The 13,996-nt window shown below is 44.6% G+C and overlaps 1 protein-coding gene across 7 annotated transcripts in view; it reads left to right on the forward strand.

Moving 5' to 3' along the window:
- ICK (intestinal cell kinase) overlaps positions 1 to 13,996 on the forward strand; it is a 44,739-nt gene that overhangs the window by 19,711 nt on the left and 11,032 nt on the right. For 5 of the 7 annotated variants that reach the window (XM_024221440.1, XM_024221870.1, XM_024221695.1 and 2 more), the window contains 6 exons: positions 3,875 to 4,007; positions 5,222 to 5,393; positions 6,553 to 6,720; positions 8,329 to 8,643; positions 9,631 to 9,821; positions 11,350 to 11,501. In XM_024221440.1, coding sequence (XP_024077208.1) covers positions 3,875 to 4,007; positions 5,222 to 5,393; positions 6,553 to 6,720; positions 8,329 to 8,643; positions 9,631 to 9,821; positions 11,350 to 11,501 — 1,131 coding nt within the window. The remainder of the gene's footprint in view (positions 1 to 3,874; positions 4,008 to 5,221; positions 5,394 to 6,552; positions 6,721 to 8,328; positions 8,644 to 9,630; positions 9,822 to 11,349; positions 11,502 to 13,996) is intronic. The other 2 variants (XM_024221806.1, XM_024221932.1) reach the window with 2 other exon arrangements.

Raw genomic sequence — 13,996 nt, forward strand, 5'->3', positions numbered from 1 at the left:
CTCTTTCCAATATTTCCACATCCTTCTTGTAGTGTGGGGCCCAAAACTGGACACAGTACTCCAGATGAGGCCTCACCAGTGTCGCATAAAGGGGAACGATCACGTCCCTCGATCTGCTGGCAATTCCCCTACTTATACAGCCCAAAATGCCATTAGCCTTCTTGGCAACAAGAGCACACTGTTGACTCATATCCAGCTTCTCGTCCACTGTGACCCCTAGGTCCTTTTCTGCAGAACTGCTACCTAGCCATTCAGTCCCTAGTCTGTAGCAGTGCATAGGATTCTTCCGTCCTAAGTGCAGGACTCTGCACTTGTCCTTGTTGAACCTCATCAGGTTTCTTTTGGCCCAATCCTCCAATTTGTCTAGGTCCCTCTGTATCTGATCCCTACCCTCCAGCTTATCTACCACGCCTCCCAGTTTAATGTCATCTGCAAACTTGCTGAGAGTGCAGTCCACACCATCCTCCAGATCATTAATAAAGATATTAAACAAAACCGGCCCCAGGACCGACCCTTGAGGCACGCCACTTGAAACCGGCTGCCAACTAGACATGGAGCCATTTATCACTACCCGTTGAGCCCGACAATCTAGCCAGCTTTCGATCCACCTTACAGTCCATTCATCCAGCCCATACTTCTTTAACTTGGCGGCAAGAATACTATGGGAAGGATTGGTCACTGATTCAGCGTGATCTGGATCACTTGATAAACTGGTCTTAAGCAAACAATATGCATTTTAATATGGCTAAACATAAATGTACACCTTTAGGAGCAAAGAATGTAGGCCATACTTACAGGAGGGGGGATTCTAACCTGGGAAGAAGTGACTCTGACAAAGATTTGGGGATCATAGTGGATAATCAGCTGAACATGAACTCCCAGTGTGTTGTTGTGACCGAAACTGCTAAGGCAGGCCTGGGATGCATAAACAGGGGAATCTCAAGTAGGAGTAAAGGGTTATTTTACTTCTGTACTGGTCACTGATGTAACCGCTGCTAGAAAACGATGTCCGGTTCTGGTGTCCACAATTCAAGAAGGGTGTCGATAAGTTGGAGAAGGTTCTGAGAAGAACCACAAAAATGATAAAAGGATTAGAAAACATGGTTTATAGTGCTGAGCTCAATCTATTTAGCTCAAGAGACGGTTAAGGCATGAATTGAGTACAGTCTATCTGTATGGGGAACAAAATATTTAATAATGGGCTCGTCAATTGAGCAGAGAAACATAACACAATCCAATGGCTGGAATTTGAAGCTAGAATTCAGACTGGAAATAAAGCATACAATTTAAAGGTGAGAATAATTAACCATTGGAACAAGTTACAAAGGGTAGATGCTCCATCACTGACCATTTTAGAAAAATATCCAATCTTGATTTAAAAAGATCATAGAACCATAGGGTTAGAAGGGACCTTGAGGGTTGACTAGTGTAAACCCCTGCCAAGATGCAGGATCATCCAAGACTGATGGCAATCCAGATTCCTGTTGAAAACCTCCGGTGAAGAAGCTTCCATGACTTCCCGAGGCAATTTGCTCTATTGTCCAACTGTTCTTACAGTTGGAAAGTTTTTCCTCAGATTTCATCTAAATCTGCTGTGTTGTTGTTTGAACCCATTGCCTCTTGTCCTGCCTCTGTGGCAAGAGAACAATTCTCCCGCGCCCCCCCCCCCCCCCCCATCTCTAGGAATGCTAGGATATACTCTAGGAACTACTTTGGAGAAGTTCTCTGGCTTATGTTCTACAGGAGGTCAGACTAGATGATCACAATGGTCCCTTCTGGCCTTGGAATCTGAAAATTACCTAACATGCTTAGATTTTACTTTTTATAAGATGTGTTCCTGCTAATGGCTTTATTCTCCTCCATTCACATTAGTAGGCCTAAGACGTTTGCCCGCCCCCTTTTTTTTTTTTTTTTTTTGGCCTTTGGGCCGCATCGGGTTTTTTAAATTTTTTGGAGGGCCGGTTAGGGGAGGGGGTCGTGGCCCGGCCCCCACCTCCTATCTGTCCCCCCCCCGTTCCCTGACCGCCCCTCTGGGACCCCCGCCCCATCCACACCCCCCCCCTCCCTGTCCCCTGACTGCCCCCGGATCCCCACCACCCCATCCAACCACCTCTCATTCCTGAAGGCCCGCCAGGGACCCCTGCCCCATTCAACCCCGTTTTCCCCCCCCCCCAACCAGCATCCACACCCCCACCCCCTGAACTCGACCCCAAACTCCCATGCCCTCTATCCAACCCCCCACCCCACTCCCTGCCCCCCTTACCTCGCTGCCTGGAGCACCGATGCCTGGTGGCATTACAGCCGTGCCGCCCGGCTGGAGTCGGGCCACGCCACCGCTGCCGCCACCAGTACAGAGCACCGGGTCAGGGCGGGCTCCGCAGCTGCGCTGCCCCAGGAGCGCACAGCCCCGCTGCCCAGAGCAAGCGAGCTGAGGCTGCAGGGGAGGGGCCAGGGGCTAGCCTCCTGGGCCAGGAGCTCAGGGACCAGGCAGGATGGTCCCGCAGGCCGTAGTTTGCCCACCCCTGGCCTTAGACATACTCAAAGGGAACAAGAAATCTCTGCCTGTTACAACCACAGAAAATCAAATCTTTTAAAACGTTAATGTAAAATGAGCTGTGGACTGATCTCTTAAGTCCTCACTGGTACACCCTGGCAAAGAAAGCACAAGCATTCAGGATGTTTTGTATCTCTGTCCTGCATATTCTTGCTGTACACAATGTAACTAATCAGTCCTGGACAAACCACTGTATTGTTACGCTGATCTCCTGCACTCTGGATTGTAAATGATTTCTACCAAGATGTTGTGAATCACAGTCACAAGGAAGAGTTGGAAGATTTTGCCACAACAGAGACAATATGGTCTTGTGGCTAATAGCATAAGACTGCAAGTCCTGAGACCTGGGCTCTCTTTTTATTTCTGCAACAGAGAAACAAGTCACAAACTCTGTCTCTGTTTTCACTAACTGTAAAACACACACATACTTGATATTTTTATAGCACAGTAAAACAAGTATATTGATTTTCTTTTTTCAGTTTCTTTGGTGCTTACTCAGATCCCTAAGCATCTTCCAAAACTTAAAACCCACAAACCAAAATTTTCAATAGTGAACTTTAATCAGTTGTTCTAGCTACAAGTTTGCCAGTGAATAGACTGTCTCCTAAGCCATTCCATCCAACCATAACACAAAAATCCTGCCTAAATCCTCCTTCAACCTCCAGTCACACCATCTCTGAGATGACCCCCCACACACCCTGTCCCCTAATGCCTGCAAGAAAAGACAGGCTTTCCAGCATGCCTAGAAGTTTAAGAAATCTAGGCTTTGGCAGAGCAAGAAGGGAAGCAAATTCTATAGTGAAAGACTCCTTATGGTGAGCACTTTTCTAGCAACACCCTCATTTGTATCCAGTGTAGCTCAAGTGCCCCTGCCGCTTTCCACCATGGCTGGGAAGACAAACTTTTGTAAAGTGTTTAGAGATGCTTAGATGGAAGGAACTGAAATATAAAGAATAATTCTTTTTTTTTCCCCACAGAATTTTGCTTAAATTAAACTAGGGGGAGATTTTGCTATTTAGGTGCTCACCTATTAAAACAAAATAAAACTAATATTAAAATTGCACATCTTCCATTAACATTAAAAGAAGATGGGCAGGGAGCTGGCTACACTGCTTTGAAAATCTCAACATCTGTGTACTTACCCTCATGGGCTGACTAAAATATGTAGACTAGCACGGTTAAGATTATTTTAGACAGTTGTGACCTGCTGTTGGACCTGCAATAGTGGCAACTGAAGTGAAGAAATCTAGGTAGGAAAAAATAAAGGCTACAAATGGGTGTAAAACTGCACTGTAGACTGATGTTTAATTTGAATTGCAGGGTTCTTTCACAGAGACTTGAAACCTGAAAACCTCCTTTGCATGGGACCAGAACTTGTGAAAATAGCGGACTTTGGCTTAGCCCGAGAAATCCGATCTAGGCCTCCTTATACAGACTATGTATCTACAAGATGGTAAATGCAATGTAAATGTTTGGCTATGTTTTATGAAATTACATGTCTAGAAGTCATGCCTTTAGATAAGACAAAACTTTAACATAAGCTAAGGATAATGTCATTGTTGGTCTATAAAAGCAGTGCATCCCATTTTTAATTTAGCATAATTAAAAGGCTTCAAAATGTGTAAGACAATGGATGTACAGACAAATGGCAGTAGCATAGCTGAAATGAATAGATACTGCTTAACCTACTGTGAATATGAAGAATAGTCTCCAGAACCAGCAGTGGTCAGAGGCCACCACAATCACTATAGAGCAACTGAAAAGGCTGTTACAGCATTAGTAGTGCTGTTCTGGTTGGGCACTGAGAACTAGCATGGGGGTAGGGGAGAGAAGAGTTACTATAAAAGCAAGCAGGGAAAAGGAAGACAAAAGAACCCAGTTTAATCAATGATTCCTGCCGTCTGCCCACCTAATACTAACAGATGACCCCCACTCATCCTTCTAATCTTAAACCAAAAGCATCCATACTTTGTCAGCTTCCTTCATCAGCCTATGTGGGTGGCTGAGGCAAAACCGCATATCTTGCTTCAGCAAAGAGGAGTTGGCCGAACACATCTCTGAACTTTGAAATAAATTTGAATCTGAGACAAAGATTCATAGGCGGGAACAGTGGGTTTTTTTCCTGATAAGCAGGGTTAGGACCTTGTCAGTGATGACCAAAATCTTCAGCATAGCTTGTGTTAAGTCCACATTTTTTTTTTTTGTGTGTTCTCACTGAAAATCAACTTTATAAAAAGCAATGAAAGTGGGAGGAAAATTGCCACACAACTTCAGTTGCTGAGAATAAATCTGTACTTTGTGCATAGGGCCCCATTCTGCAAAGTGCTTGGCCCTCTCTACTCTCATTGACTTTGTGGGAGTAGGAGTGCTGAGCATTACCTCACAGGTTTGGGCCTTCAGCTCTTAAAGTGCTTCATGATGTGCATTGTCTAAGAAATAATGGAAGGATGTGACGGGGCATTCTGGGAATATTGTGTGACTTCAAACCCTGACTCTAAAAAAGATACAGTCTTGTGCATTGGGTGGGGGTTGCTGGGAATCCTTTAAAGGATGCTTTCTGTCTCCAGCAAGGCAGAGAATGAAAAATCACGGGCTGGCCCACTTGAGGTAACCATGTTATGCAGTACTTGTTTGATTTGTGAATGCTATAAACTGTTGTTTTTATAGGTATAGGGCTCCTGAAGTTCTTCTGAGGTCCACCAGTTATAGCTCTCCCATTGATATCTGGGCTGTCGGCTGTATAATGGCAGAGGTTTACACATTAAGGCCTCTCTTCCCTGGTGCCAGTGAAATAGATACTATATTCAAGATTTGCCAAGTACTGGGGACACCGAAAAAGGTAGCTAAGTGAGATCCACATCTTCAATGTGTATTGTTTAGTGCATCAATGATACTATGCCTAGGACAGGGGTGGGTAAACTACGGCCCGCAAGCCATTTTAAGCCGATCCGCGAGCTCCAGCCAGGGTGCCGGCTCGGGGGCCGCACCACATGGCTCCCAGAAGCTGCAGCATGGCCTCGCTCTGAGGGTTGGGGGCCACTCCACGTGTAGGAGCCAGAGTAGGGATGTGCCACTGCTTGAGGTAAGCGCCGCTCGGAGCCTGCATCCCTGAGCCTCTTTTTTCCCCCCCCCGCCCTGATCCCCCTCCCAATCTCCAAATCCCTCAATCCTAGCACAGAGCACCCTCCTGCACCCCAAACCTCTCATCCCCAGCCCCACCCCAGAGCCCGCACTCCCAGCTGGAACCTGCACCCCTGATTTCCCCCCCCCCCCTTCCGCCATCCGAATCCCTCAGTTGCAGCCCAGAGCATCCTTCTACAACCCAAATGCCTCATCCCCAGCCCCATCCCAAAGCCCTCACCTCTTCCCACACCCTAACCCCACTTTTGTGAGCATTCATGGCCTGCCATACAATTTCTATTCTCCAATGTGGCCCTTAGGCCAAAAAGTTTGCTCATCCCTGGCCTAGGATATAAGCTAGAATGTCACTTTATCCTCTTCATACTTGTTGTTGCCATAGTCCAGTACTGATCTCGAAGGTGAAATAATTGTATTATCTGTGAGGTCAACAGTTAAAAATTGTATCCTTGAAAATTGTGACATTAGAAGAGACCTGTCCAGAAAGGAAGAATTTTATCAGATAACAATTATTTAAAATTTCTAATGTCCTTAGGCCCTTTCTATGGAATTAAAGTCTCATTTACAGTTGGGTGCACAAGTCTGTTCTGGTTCAGTGGCCAGAACAAACGGGATGGACAGTCTCTTCTGCTCCCATTTCTGCCATTGACTTGGTGCGTGCTCCTGTATGGCAGGTTTCCTGATGTCTTAAAAAAAAAAAAAAAAAATTGTCACACCAGTGCTTTGAGGTTAATTAATTAAGCCTGTAAAGAACTCTAAGATGGTTGATGAGAGGTGCTGAAAGTGAACAGTATTGGTACTTAGACATCAGAGCTCTTTATGGTTGGGTTTTTCAGTGATCAGAATACTGATTCTTTCAGAATGACTGGCCTGAAGGCTACCAACTTGCAGGTACCATGAATTTTCGCTGGCCCCAGTGTGTACCTAACAACCTAAAGACCCTAATTCCTAATGCTGGCAGTGAGGCAGTTCAGCTCATGCGAGACATGCTACAATGGGACCCCAAAAAGCGACCAACAGCTAGTCAGGTTTGTTTTCCATTTTCTTTACTATGTCTTTGTGCAACTGATAGTTGCACTCTATCTTGCCCCAGACTGTCATTAATTACCCTTGTGGCTGTAAATTGGAGAGGGTGGAGACAAGAGCCACAGGAATGATTAAAGGTTTAGAAAACATGCCTAAGAAGACTCAAGGAGCTCAATTTGCTTAGCTTAACGAAGAGAAAATTAAGGGGTGACTTGATCAGTCTAAACAGGAAACAGAAATGTAATAACAGGATCTTTGGTCTAGAATACCAAGATATAACAAGGTCCAAAGGCTGGAAATTGCAGCTAGAGAAATTCAGGCTGGAAATAAGGTGTAAACTTTTAATGATGAGAGTAATTTAACTTTGGAACAATTTATGAAGGGTTGTAGTGGATTCTCAGTCACTGGCAATTTTTAAATCACGATTAGATGTCTTTCTAAGATCTGGGCTCTAGTTCAAACAGGAATTAATTCAGGGAAGTCCTATGGCCTGTGTTATTCAGGAGGCTTGACTAGATGATTATAAAGCCTGAAAAGAGCTTTGTGATCAACCTATTAATTTAATCTTAGAAAGGGCTCGATTTTGCACATCAGAAGGAGCTGAGGATGCTCAGCAGTTTGAATGATGGGCTTTAAATAATCAATATTGGGTTAATCCATTGACTTCAATGGCAGTTAAGGGAATTCAGTGCTGTGTATGATAGGTCCCTACGTAACGAAACAAGCATTTCCTGGATAGACCCAACCTTAGGTCAGAGCTCCCAGGGAGTTCCGTGGGAGCAGGATTGGGTGCTTATTTTGCATATAGTCTTTCATTCAAAAATCTGTAGACTTAAATAATGCAGTTACAAAGTAAAATTGAGGGAGAGGGAAACTTGAAGGGAAGGACAAGCTAAACTGTTTTAAGATGATTTAGTATTAATAATTACAAGCAAATAGCACTTCCTGCGAAACAAATGAGACAAGATTGTAATGTGGTGGGGAATCTGTGAGGAAGAGAGATGTTGAAAGCCTGTTCTAGTTGGCAGAAGCTAGGAAGAAGACCACTATTGCACCCCCAGCAGCAACTACTTAATTACCTGTAAAGCGGAGCAAGATTGTCATAGCTACATGATGTATCTTTCAAGAATTCGGAATGCTGGTATCTCCCAGAATCAAATACAAGTTGGGCATGTGATTGAAAAAATCTGCTAGCACGTAGTGACAAGTATTTGTTGATTACAGCTACACATTTAAAAGTCTTTAGTTCTGGAGGATGTTATTTCTCTTACTTACTGTGCAGTGCCTGATCCTGACTGGGCCTTTGCACACTATTGCACTACAAAGTAAATAATAGTATATTGCCTCTGTACCAAAAAAGGCTAGTATGGAAACCTTCTTTTTTTTAAAACTACTTTTTGCATTACATGGACAAGCTTTTGCATAGAGGTTAAGCCGTCGCTAGAACTTACTCTAACCTGAAGCAGTAGGATGTGTTGTACAGAGTTCTATCTCGATATTCTAACACATGGGAAAGGGAAGAGGGTAAGATAACATGGGAGCTGTCCCATATGACTAAGCTAAGTCAGCGACTCTGGCTTCGCCTGTAGAATACCTTTATTGTGTTTTAGGCACTTCGATATCCCTACTTCCAGGTTGGGCACACACTGGGCACCTCTCTCTGCATTCAGGAACTGGGCAAGCAGCCGAAAGAACTCCATGATAAAGCAGCACTGCACCATGTTAAACCGGTCCCTCCTGCACAACCCCCTACAAAACCCCATGCCCATCTCTCATCTAGACCATTCCAGCAAAGCCAGTCTTCCCAGTACCTCATGTCCCCATGTAAAGCAGACTCCTTGGTGACTGACCACGGGACCCAGTTAAGAGAGGACGAGCCTGCTCAGGTGCTTCTGCCAGCACTTCGTAGTCAAGTTCCTCAGCAGGTGAGGAGGAATCTGGGATAACTGATAAACCTGCTGATGACTTTATGCATTTTTCCTTAATTGGATTTTTTTTTTTTTTGGTACTTTAAACCAACACGGTTATCGTTGTACCTTTTAATAAAAAGGAGAGAAATGGGAATAAAGACTAGTTTGGCACTCTTCTCATGCTGGTGAAAAGTGAGAGCAGCTCCACTGAAGTCGGTGGAGTTTTTTGATGTAAAACAAATAGTGGGCCCAATTCTCACTTACTCCAAGACCACTTTATGGTGTTCTGGCATTGTAAAATGGCCTTAAAGAGGATGGAACTGTAGCTTACTCGCTTCAAGCCATTTTACACTGCCAGAGTGATGTAAAGTGGTCTTGGTGTAAATGAGACTCAGGCCCAAGGTAGAAGAGAATTGGGCCCACGAGTATTGAAACTAAGAGCCAAGTCTTCAGCAGAACCTATATGTGACCTTCACCTTGTGCATATGCAGAATTGCACAAAGTTCAAACATGCATATGCACCTTAACAGCTGCAAGGACACAAGTGTCAGATTTTGCGCTTGCAAAATCTGTTAAGACAAATAGGTTTTGCTGGCACAAATTTTAATGCGGCCCTGGCAGCTGAAGTGCAGGCACATAAACGTGCATGTAGTTTTGCACCCACAAGTGGAGTTGGGGACTGAAAATTCAACATAAGCTGATCACTTTTTGTAGCCTGTACAGTGAAAGAAGTATGGAAATTAGAGATGAAAGAGACTTAAGAGCTCCATTCTTCTGCCAGTGCAGGACTCTCTATCAAGGCAGGAGGAGATGCAGAATATAGTATGAACACCTGTGTGTCACAGAGCAGGTCCTCGGTATATTAGTGGAGCTGGTGGGGATTTATGCTGCTACAGCAAGATCACCACTTGCTTTGTGAAGGAAAAACTGTTTTGATTTCCCTCCTCATAATTCCATAGCTCTGTATTGCAAATGTTGTGGTTTTCTTCTTCGTAATAACAGAAAATACCGGTTGGGACAGAGAACACGAATGGTGAACTTAAACCAAAGACTAGGCGAAGATGGGGACACATTACTAGAACAATGAAAGGTTCTGAAGAGTGGGATGACTTGGAAGACTTGGATTTTAGCTCTTCCCTCACCAGAGCTGATCTGAAAAACAAGAGGCGACAGAGTGATGAAGCTCTTTGTAGGTAAGTTGATGTCTCCTCTTCTCACCCCATCCCAGCTAGATATTTGCTTTCATTTCCTCCTACATCTCCTCTTGCTCCTTAGCACTTTCTCCCTGGGCTCTCTCTGCCTAGCTATAGTGCTGGTAACTGATCCTCTACATTTGTACTCCATCTTGGTTCTTGACTTTTTGATTCTTCCATGCTGTCCCTTATGCTTAGAACAGCCTCTCTGATTTCTTGCACTAGGGTCCCACCCTTCTGTTCGATATTCTCTCTGACAGACATGCTTAGTTTGTGAAGTCTTTCAGTATCTTTCCCACTTCATGTTTGATCCATCTTAGTGTGTAACGTATTATGAGCTGTATTATGTGCATCTGAATTAGGCTTCCAGTTTCCTTGGATCAGGGTCAATGGGGAAAACTTAAGCTCCCTAAAGGCAGGTCTACATTTAAAGCACTACATTGGCACAGCTGCACCAATGTAGCTGTACCATTTAAGTGAAGATGCTCCTATACCAGAGACCCTCAAACTGTGGGGCATGCCCCACTATGGGGATGCGGAGGAACATTCAGGGGGGCACGGACCAGCCCCCACAGGGGGCAGGGAGGTAGTGTCACCCAGCTCCGCTCCTGGCGCCGGCCCCTAACCACTGGCCCTGCACCCGCTGGCCAAGGCTCTGCTCCCAGCCCTGCCCCCACCCCCAGCTGTGGCCCCAGCCTCGGCCCCCTTACCTTGTCCGCGTCCCCCGCTTCCCAGAGCTGTAGCCTGGCTCTGGGGAGGGGGGCACGGACAGGCATAAGGGGGACACGAGGCAAAAAGTTTGGGGACTACTGTTCTACATTGACAGAAGAGCTTCTTCTATCAACATAGCGCTGTCTACATGGGGGCGGGGGTTAACTGTCGCTCAGGGGTGCAGCTTTTTCACACCCCTGAGCGACGTAATTATACCGATTACAGGTCTGTAGTGGAGACATGACCTAAGGTATATCTACACTGCACACTAAGCCTGGGCTCTGACTCATGTTTGAGCCCAAGCCCCCGTCTGTACATACGTACACGCGCACACATCAGACTGACATGGGTCAACAAGTACGCAGGACCTGGGTTCTAGGACTCTGCTGGGGAGGAAGGAGAGGGTCAACCTGAGACCCACTGGGACTTTGGTCCAAGCCTTGTCATTCTGCAGCGCGGATGCATCCTCAGGCCACAGACCGAAGGTATGCATAGTGCAGTACAGACTTGTTAGTATGTCTGGGCGCTCTACATCCAGCTAGTGTAAGCCCAGGTTTACAAAACAGCATGAACACTGAAGGTCAGGCTTCAGAACACTGAGTCCACAAGCCTGGGTCTCACAGACCCAGGTTTACAATGCAGCATAAACATACCATCAGCAAAGTGCTTAAGGGTATGCAATGTCTTCCTTTATCTGTACAGCACCAAAACCATTTTGAACAAATAATTTGTGGAGGTGAGGTGAAAGGAACACTCCGTGTGGATGAAGTGTAAGCTTTGAGCTTGGGGCTAAGCATGGTGATTTCTCTTGGTACAGGTTTGAAAGCATTTTGGATCTGAAGCTTTCGGACAATCTAGGTTCTGGCAACAGTGCCCCTTCCCATGCGTCCTTTCCACGGCAGGACACACCCACCTTGCGAGTTTCTGCAGCCAAGCAGCATTACTTGAAACATTCTAGGTATTTACCTGGTTAGTAGGAAATATTTTCTTGACCTTTTAATGGAAATGGTAATGGATACTTTGGGCCTTATCTTTGACTCCGAGGAAGGGCTATTGCTTTAAAGAAAACAGAGAACACTGGGGTGGGAAGGGGCTACCTTGTTAATGGAAAGAGGCTTATAACAAAGAGAGAAGGTTCTAGCATGCCAGAAACTGAGGTAAATCCTGCCCACTGGTATGCTAGAAAGGGATAAGGTGTCAGGAGCAGCTCTCCCGTTAACCAAGAGAAGTCATGCAGAATAGCTCTTTAGCACACAAGCCTATGCTAGGAAATGTGCACAGCTGATGTGCCAGGCTCTGCCTTATGTTCCCAAGAGTGGCTGATCTTCTGCATGGGAGGAGGAGCATACCCCCAAGCTGCCTAGTGAATATATAATACTAGTACTAGCAGCAGTAAATGCTAGGTGATAGCAGGCTGGCATTAACTTTTCTGCTGCCCAGGGCAGGAACTAAGTGCACCCTGCAGTGTATTAAAGCAGCCCAATGTGTGGAATCAAACCCTACTCTTATGCAGAGGCGTCACCTGCCTGTGTGTCTGCTCATCCTCAGTGTGGTGGCACCAGCAATGGGGCAGAATCCAAATGTGTGTGCATGTGCACACACACGATTCTCCTGAGGCATAGCCTTCACTGGGAACAAGATGTCCCTATTTGTATCACTTTAAGACTGGGCCCTCTCTTGTCCATTCATGTCACAAGGTTCTAGGCCAGGGATCGGCAACCTTTCAGAAGTGGTGTGCCGAGTCTTCATTTATTCACTCTAATTTAAGGTTTCGTGTGCCAGTAATACATTTTAATGTTTTTAGAAGGTCTCTTTCTAGAAGTCTATAATATATAACTAAACTATTGTTGTATGTAAAGCAAATAAGGTTTTTAAAATGTTTAAGAAGCTTAATTTAAAATTAAATTAAAATGAAGAGCCCCCCGGACCAGTGGCCAGGACCCGGGCAGTGAGAGTGCCACTGAAAATCAGCTCGTGTGCCGCCTTTGGCACGCATGCCATAGGTTGCCTACCTCTGTTCTAGGCAGTAATTAATTTGTAATGAAAGAGGTGCCGGGGCTCATGCAATTTTTTTACATTCATAACTGATGCAGCAAACCCAGAGGTGCTGAGGCAATGAACTGCCAAACCTAGAGGTGCCAGGGCTCAGCCCTGGCAGGACCTGGTACAAATTAAGCTCTGGTTCTAGGCACCTCAGGTGTGTGTTTGTGAGCATCCAGCAGGAAAATAAGCAGCTCATGATGTCCTGTTTTTACTGAATTTATTTTGACCGAGTTTCAGTGTGGAATTCCACAGTTACAAGATTTCAGCTATGTGCCTCTGGCAGAACACAGTGCAACAAGTAGAGAGATCAGCATACCAGGTAGTCAGTGGGACTCCACATGAATGTTGGGGGCAAAGCTACTGTATTAGGCTTTGAACTGAGTAATTGATTTTTCAGTTTGGAGGCCAAACAAAAAAAATTCAGTTTGTTTCAAACCACAACTGATTCAGTTTTTTTCTCAACAAAACTTGTTTGGGTTGAAATAGAATGTTTTGAATGTTGAGTTGGTAGGGCTTTATTTTTGACATGGAATGTCATTTCCGTTTTTATTCTAAACAAATCACTTATACATTTCAGAAAATTTTGGCTTTGTGGTTGAAACTATTTGCCAAATTTAACCTGAATTTGTGAATTGTTTCGGTGTTCTTAAAAAAAAAAAAAAGGCTGAAACTTTGTGCGGCTCTAATTTTTATGGTGGCAGACTGGGTCTTAATTATTTTTTCTTCCCTTAAATACAAATGTGCATGTAATTGTAAGATGAAGGTTACAATTTTGAACACTCAGTGTTTTAATGGTATTTTTTGGATTACTAGTTAGGATGCTAGATGTAGATCTTAAAACGCAATCCGACCGAACCTTCTATCACATAGAATTTATTGTATCATGCCCAAATATGCATTAAGCACTCCACATAAAATTAAAAAAAAAAAAATACCTGGACCCTGTCCCCAAGACCCTACAATGTGTGCACAACTCTCACTGACTTCAGTGTAAACTACACAGATAACAAAGTAGAATAGAGTATTGTGAAAACCTTAAATTGCCTTTCCTAATTTGAGTGCTTAAAATGGTAACCAGATGTTAGCATAAAATGCTGTATTTAATAAGAATAATTTACATTTATGTAGCATTGTTCATCCACCAGGATACCAAAGCACTCTAGATTCCCTTGTACGATTAGGACAAGTATGTAAATACCTGGATCCTTATTCTGACATGGACTCACTGACTTCAGTGGGACTCAGTACAGTAGCGAGGGCCTAAACAGGTGGTTATCTTTGCAGGAACAGGGCCCATGTAACATCAGTGATAAGCAACTGGTGTGAGAGGATAGGAAGTAACCCAAATATAGTAGATGCTGAATAGTAGAATGTGGAGAGATTTTTGGTTAAGGTCACTGGGGCAAATACCTGCTCCATTT

The sequence above is a fragment of the Terrapene carolina genome, unplaced genomic scaffold, assembly GCF_002925995.2.
Source record: "Terrapene carolina triunguis isolate 2854851 unplaced genomic scaffold, T_m_triunguis-2.0 Scaffold42, whole genome shotgun sequence".
NCBI lineage: Eukaryota > Metazoa > Chordata > Testudines > Emydidae > Terrapene > Terrapene triunguis.